We start from the raw sequence: 7,636 nt of genomic DNA, 5'->3' as shown, positions 1-7,636 counted from the left end.
GATCAAGCTGCTTTACAGTTTCCCGTCTAAGATGGTAGGTGCTATATGCAGCTCTGGTTGAGAGCGATGATTCACTTGTCTTCACGTGAATCAGACTATCTAGAATATATAGTATGTAAATAGTCAATACATTAAGCCTTTTAAAGATAGGCCTACAATGATAACGCCATCCAACAGAATACATTATTCTTACATCCTTCTTCTAAAGCTAGACTGCTACACTACCATAAATATAACCCAGTTTTGTGCAAGCGTGGTTGGTGTGCTGGTTCCATGTCAATTTAGGGTCAATAGTAAATCCTAGCAGCTTGACAGCCCCCGCATTCTGAAAATTGATGGATTTCAGGCTGCATACCATCTTCTGTGTCTTTCAACAGTGAGACTGAGTTTATTATTCTGAGAAGTTCCCTGTCCTCCCTTTTAAAGTTGCATCTGCAGAGGCACTCGCTTCCTCTGACGTTCTTCCCTTGGAATACATCGTAGTATCGTCGGCAAACAAGAGTTTCACTCAACAGGCTAATTTGTTGCAAACAAAAATAGTATAGGCCCTAAGACGGACCTTGCGGCACACCATGCATAACAGGCAGAGGTGAAGAGGTGGCACTACGTATTGACAATACCTGCATGCGGTCTTGAAGGTATGAGTGCAGAAGTTGAATCAACCGATGAGTAAGACCATAACTCCTGAGCTCGCCTAGTATAATGGAGTGGGAGACACAATCGAACGCTTTGCTTAAGTCTACGAGAACGATCGCTGTGGAGTTCGCTCCTCTCAAAATCTTCAAGGACACTAGTGACCAACCTAAGTGCGGCAGAAAATGTGGATTTGCCCATACTGAACCTATGTGGATCATTTGAAAAGAGGTAGTTATTTTCAAAATAATTTACCAGCCCATCCTTAATAACAGCCTCGAAAACTTTAGCTATGGTGGGAATCAGTGATATAAGCATGTAGCTAGAAAGCAGCTCAGGATCACTCTTTTTGAAGAATGGTACAGTGCGAGATATTTTAAGCATCTTTGGCAAGACACCTTATTTCAGACAGGAATTAATTACCACGGGAAGTGGGGTCGCAAGGATGTCTGCTACTTGTTTGATAGCTGTAATAGTTGTGACCAGTTCTCAGAAATGTGGGAATTCTTAAAATTAAGAATTATTCTGAGAACCTGCTTAGAACTGACAGGTACCCAAAATGAGAGTTCCGCCCGTGCATGCCTTATGTTTTTTATTGGGAGACTTGGGTCTCCAATAGCATCGTCAGTAGGCACAAAATCTACAACCCGATCAACCTCATCCAGAAGGTATTTATTGAATTCGTTATTGAATTCTGGGTTAGCAGAACACTTTAACAATGGTTTGGTTACATATGTCTCTCTAACTAAACTCCAAGCAGCCTTGTATAGATTAGGTGCAGTTATGATGTTCCTTATGTTAGCTTGCCTCTTGGCTAAATATACCTGTTTGCGATATATTTTTTGGCATTCAGATATGCAGAAGAATCTCTCTCTCTCTCTCTCTCTCTCTCTCTCTCTCTCTCTCTCTCTCTCTCTCTCTCTCTCTCTCTCTCTCCCCTCTCTCTGTTTTCTGGAAATATTACAAAAAGAAAGCGGAAATCAATATCATATCCACAAAAATAAATATTTAATTGTAACTTCTCACTATCCACAACATAAGAAAGTACGCCCGTACTCATGTTCATGAATAAGACAAACTGAAGACACTATTGTTTCTGCTATTGAAATTTAGAGCATAATTTAATTTAAAGCAAATAATTTTAAATCCCACTTCGTCCACCCGACCCAATACCAGCTAATAGAAGAACAGAACACAAGAGTCTAGAAATATGCATATCATAAAGAGTTTACCTGAATTTAAGTTTAATTAAACACAAAATTTAGTTAGTCCTTATTATGAAATAAATATAAACTGTTAACAAAAATTTCATAAAAAGTATTTAAATAAACAAAACTGTTCATTTAGCGAATAAAAGATATCATATAATGCATTCTCTCTACATTGGCTGTCATTAAATATTTGTTTCTTACACCCGAAAGGCCGTCTCCCAAAGTAGGCATCCGATTACCATGTGCACAGAAAAGAAGTTGTGTACACCATTAACGGTATGAAAAATTTGGTTGTGATATCTCTTGTCGCTTAAGTTATAAAGTCATCCTAAGATTCATTTTCACCCTGTGTTTATGTGCGTGCGCGCGCATAATATACATACTCATATAATTTCTCTACGATTGAAGTGTGGAAACAGGCTGGAAGGATTGGGAGATTTGACAAACAGCTGTTGCTGTTTTTCTGTATAACTGACGTTCAGTATCAGTTTGTTTTAATTTTTTTGAAGGTAGGCAGGCAGACAAAAACTTGAACAATTATTTCCATCGTAACGGGGAGACAGGATCAAGTTTAAATATTTAATGAATGGTCTTGTTACATAACAGGAAATTTGGAATTGTATTATTTGTGAACCGAGTCTAGTGTTAATTTATAAAAATGAGGTGTATTTTAATATTTGATAATTTAAACGATATACTCTTTTCGAAGTATGATAAGAAATTTTCAAGGCATTTTCACAAGCTAGCAAAACTTCAAGGATTGATACCGGAGAATGATAAGGTTGGTTTAAAATAATACAATTTTTATTCTCTGAAAATTCATGGGTTTTGGATAGCATATTGTATAAGGCATAATTACGTTAGTGAATAATCGTTTACATTAGCTGCTAGCAGTATGGAAGTCAAATTTTTAATAGATAATATTGTAACAAAACTAACCTATAGGGCAACACTTCTTTGCAAAAACTTTGTTAGACTGGTAAGAAAACAAATATTAAAACATTAATAATTAATAACCCATCAATAAAATAATCACATCTTGGCATTAACCATGAAGGGGCTGCACTTTGAGATATATTTGAACCACTTTAAAAAGTGCTTAGCATTGCACTGTAGGATGGTTTCGTTTTGTTGTGGTACAGATAAATGGGTATCTATGAGGTTAATGGCAGAAGTAGGCAAGGCTGCAGTATAATAAGCTGCCACCAACACAATTGAATCATTGATATTCATGATCATTTAAAAATACTGAAATCAAAGTGTCTGATCAAATTACATAATAGGTATTTTAACCCTAGAAAGCTAAGGTTCGTAAAAAAACTCGTTACAGCTAAACATTCGTCAGGGAGACTACCCATTAATAAAAACATTTTTATTTTACATAAAAAGGGTTTTAATGAGAAAAATTAATATTAAAGCTTACTTACATTAAATATAATTAGTTTTTTTTTCAATTGAAAACTTAACAAGTGCAGTCCACACACCACTTCCCTTGGTGTTCGCCACACATTGCCTTTGAGCAGCGCCGGCAGAAATGGGAGGTCATTCGTCGTTTTTTTGAAGGACAAAATGCACAAATCTTTCTTCCCTGGACAAGTTGAGGATCTATTTGGGCAGCAGGAATATCAACTTCCAGGATGCTGGCGATAGATTCGCGTAGAGACGCTTTGGCAAAGTTGTGATACGATTTCGATGTTGAAGCCAAGGCTTGACGAGTTCACTGTGCAATTCTTTTGCAAAATCACGTCTTGAAACTGGCTTTGAGCCCTGAGCAACCATGTTATGTGCGTAAATTGTGTAGCAATTGACTAACATTATGTTAAATCATGCCATAAAAAAACGCACAATGGCCATCTTCTAGTTTTTCGGCTGCACGACATGTTATTGCACATCTGGTCAAGACTGTCAACGGCGCCTTTGGTTGCATTGTAACATTCGATAATCTCTGGCTTCTTGCTCCTTGGGTTGATGGATGGTTGCTCATGAGTAGTTGAGAGCAACAACACGACTCTCTTACTCTTTGCTTTGTACGACACCATTGTTTTATGTCCATCAAAACAAAAACATTGAAGACCCAACCGGTCGATCTCCAGCTTCTTTCATCTCTGGAGGTATTTCAGGTTTGTTCCGACGTAGAGTCCCAACTAAAGTCATATTTATTGGTGGATTTAGAAGTTGTGTTGCTAATGAGATCGAAGTGAAACCAGTTGTCCATGGTGAGGTTCCTATTTGAAAACCGTAGACGCATTGTGTCAGCTCCTTTACGAAGAACTCGGCTTGTGGTATATTTCTGGGAGTGGTTCCTTTACCCAAATATGGCATCGCATTTATTCATGTATTTAGAACCTGTATCACAAACCATCACAATCTTGATTCCATACTTTGATGGTTTGTTAGGGATATACATACGAAATTTACAACGACCTCTGAATGCCAACAGCTGTTCAATCAATTGTTAAGTATGATCCTGGTTTGTAATTGTCTCTACACAGACGCCACAAACATCTCCCAGACTTCCCTTATTGGAGCGAAGCGATCTTGCCTACGTCTCTCATTCCTTGTTTCATATCCATCAAATCGAAGGGCCTCCACTAAAAAATCAAATCGCGCACAACTCATTGTAGCCAGATAACGGTTACCGCAAAATTCTACATTGAATAGTTCATTAGAGGGCATGTGATTATCTTTTTGACTTGCCGTCAAAATCAGGACACCTAAAAATGCATCAAACTCCTCTCTAGTAATTTTCTGAAATTGTACTTGTAAAGTTGGTGTAATTTACTTGTTTTCTTCCTTATTGCCAGAGTTAGTGTGACTTATAATACTGTCTTTCATATTATCTGTACAAAATAATGAAAAACACATCCAAAGGGTTTGTTTTGTCTCTTGCATTAACAGTTGGACCTGGCCGAATATGTACTATATTTCTTGCAGATGCTCTGGTATTTGTTGGTCGTGATGGAATGTTACTCCACAAGTGTCCGTTCCTCCCCCGCATACGCTGATTAGGACATATAAAGTGATGTGGATCACGAGGAACTGGTGGTGGTCCATGAGCTACAGTTGGTGGTGAAGCAGGACGAGCTACGGCTGCTTGAGGTACAGGCACTAGTGGTTGAAGCAGGAAGAGCCACAGCTGCTCGAGGGTCTAGGCTCTGGTGGTGAAGCAGGACGAAGCTAAAGCTTCCTGAGGTCTAGACATTGTTGGTGAAGCCGGACGAGCTAAAGGTGCATTTCCTACCTGAGGAATGTCTGTCGGTGGAGGATGACCATGGCAATAAGCTGCAATAACAGCATTGATAGTTTCATCTATAGTATCCATAATTATCCCTTGTGTAGCAATTTTAGCTGTAGGTATTTCCAGTAAGTCTTCATTATCACTAGCAGAACTAGTACCTGATGGTGAATAGTCCGGGTCAGCGTCTGTATCATCACTGTCGTCTATACCGGAGTAATATCGTTGATCAGTGGTTTCTTCTTCTTCAGATTATAAAGTCATCAGATAAACTTTCATTCAAACATTGTAGAATACGTTGTTCCTGATCCGTATCCATTTTGAGAGTTCACCAATAACTATATTACATAAATATTTACAATTTTATCACATACAAAAACACATAGAAACACTAAACATTCGTACATATGACGAGCACGTAAAACACACTAAACTATCGTCGGCAACAAGACGACACAATGCTATTGTAAAAACAACGTACAAAGCTAACGTTTCGTCTCCACGACTACGCATTTCGATATATTGCACAAACTATACGAGCGAGGTGGCTGCCAAACTACTCACGGACCCGGCGGAGCGTTGACTGACCTTACGTGGAGGGGGGGGCGCGTTCAAACAATAACTTAGCGCGGGGCACACTCGAAAAACTGTATCGCGTCGTCACAGTGACGACGCCTTAGCTTTCTAGGGTTAAATAACAATATACTTATAGCCTAATGACAAATAGTAGATCAGGATACCGTGTTACCCAATAATAATTGTGTTGTATACCCAAATTTGTTTATAAATTTATTTATTAGTTTGTAAGTCAATGTTACATTGCAGTGAGTTAGTTATATTTATGTATACTAACATGCTACCTCGGTAACGTAATAACGCAACATGTTATTTTGTAATAGGTATTGGCAAACAACAGTATTTCCCATCTCTACCGGCCATTACTCAAATACCATACACATGATTTAACTTTGTTTCAATTACTTTTGAACAATAATGTCGAACTGAATTATTTTGTAGACATTTAAGATTGTTATATAGTGAAGCTATATTTTTATATGTCAAAGAAATATATGCACTTTAGATTTTAGAAAATAAAACAAGTCTGTTTATACGAAGTCTGAGTACTTACAATTACTTAACAGGATCGTTCTAATTGATGATTCGATACTATCGATCACTCGAGTGATATACGCCTATTCAAATCAAATCAAATTAAAATTCTTTATTGCCAGAACATCTTTACAATATATAGCAGTGTCAGAAACAAATTTATACTGCATTATATTATACTGCAGCATGACGTGTTGAGGTACGGTACGTTCCAGTAACCTGTTACCATGGTAACATGTTAACATAACGTGGTAACATGACATAATACGAGTTTCGCATTATTAACCTATTAACCTTTTTCGTTCTCCTGAACCAAACAATGTAAGATTTCAATGGATGGAAATAACAAATAACGAAGTTGTAGAACGCTAAAAGTGGAAATACTTTTCTCATGCTGAGTAATATTTCTTTGTTCTAAGGGTGTCATGTTGTCTTGTTATGATTGATTGTCAAGTCAATCTCGTATTGGTTGCTGCTGACGCGATCTTTATATTTGTAAAATGACAATAATGTTAAAATCAAGGGAATTAGACCCAAATAAGACGTTTTTGTTAATTTAGACCTTATAAGAATGTGTTACTCTGTAGACGGTACTTTGGGATTATACCGACCACACCAGTATGAAGAACACAAAAAATAGAAATTTATAGAAACAAACATGATAGAACGAAAAAACAACTCTTCAATTACAAAATTACAAACTTACAAGCATTTCCAGGTATTGTGATCGGTATTGTTGTCGCTGTTATCTTATCTTTCTCGAGAATCCTGATTACGGCAGGCCGCGCGGCATCATCACGTGATTTGCACGGTACATCATTGCCTTTCCATTACAATTCAATTTATATTTCTGATTAGCCCCTCTAGAATTTGATATTTTACTGATAGGTACTATCTCGAGGGATGTTTTTTCTTTCGTCGACATCAGCGCGGGGCAGCACCGAAGGTGCTGCCGAAGCCCGCACTGATGGCCGGAGGCACTCGCATTTTGGGTGGCGGAATGTGATCAAGAATAAAAACAAGTTTTGAGTGTTTTTTTAATAAAAAGTTTAGTTTGGTAAATGTTTGTTTTTGTTGAATTTTTGTGTTTGGAGAAATGTAGAGGTAAAACACGGAAGTACAACAAAGCGATGCACCAGCTGAACGGGCGGCGAGACTCTGCAATCACGTTATCTACTAGACGCTCGACTTTGACCTCTGTCTGAGGATGGGGAGGTGTTTGCGATAAGACAATTCCTGTTTTATATTGACGAAATATTGTTCTACGCTAATCTAGTAATCAGTAGAAACGAAATGTGAAATAATGATTCATGTCTGGGTGTGGTCGGTATAATCCCAAAGTACCCTGTAGACATTCTTTACCTATGTGTAATTGAGTTATTTGATTAATATACGTAGTCACGTAATAAATAAGTAATACTGCATTGACAATTGCCAACTACTTGTA

At 37.7% G+C, this 7,636-nt stretch overlaps 1 protein-coding gene across 1 annotated transcript in view; it reads left to right on the top strand.

The window, feature by feature from the left end:
* Positions 1 to 2,366: 2,366 nt before the first annotated feature.
* The window catches only part of LOC124353150 (Hermansky-Pudlak syndrome 1 protein homolog), a 39,463-nt gene continuing 34,193 nt past the window's right edge, over positions 2,367 to 7,636 (top strand). The window contains exon 1 of the mRNA XM_046803014.1: positions 2,367 to 2,625. Coding sequence (XP_046658970.1) covers positions 2,503 to 2,625 — 123 coding nt within the window. The 5' untranslated portion in view covers positions 2,367 to 2,502. The remainder of the gene's footprint in view (positions 2,626 to 7,636) is intronic.

Source organism: Homalodisca vitripennis, chromosome 1 (genome assembly GCF_021130785.1).
Source record: "Homalodisca vitripennis isolate AUS2020 chromosome 1, UT_GWSS_2.1, whole genome shotgun sequence".
In the NCBI taxonomy this organism is placed as follows: domain Eukaryota; kingdom Metazoa; phylum Arthropoda; class Insecta; order Hemiptera; family Cicadellidae; genus Homalodisca; species Homalodisca vitripennis.
This window is presented reverse-complemented; position numbering and strand designations above follow the sequence as displayed.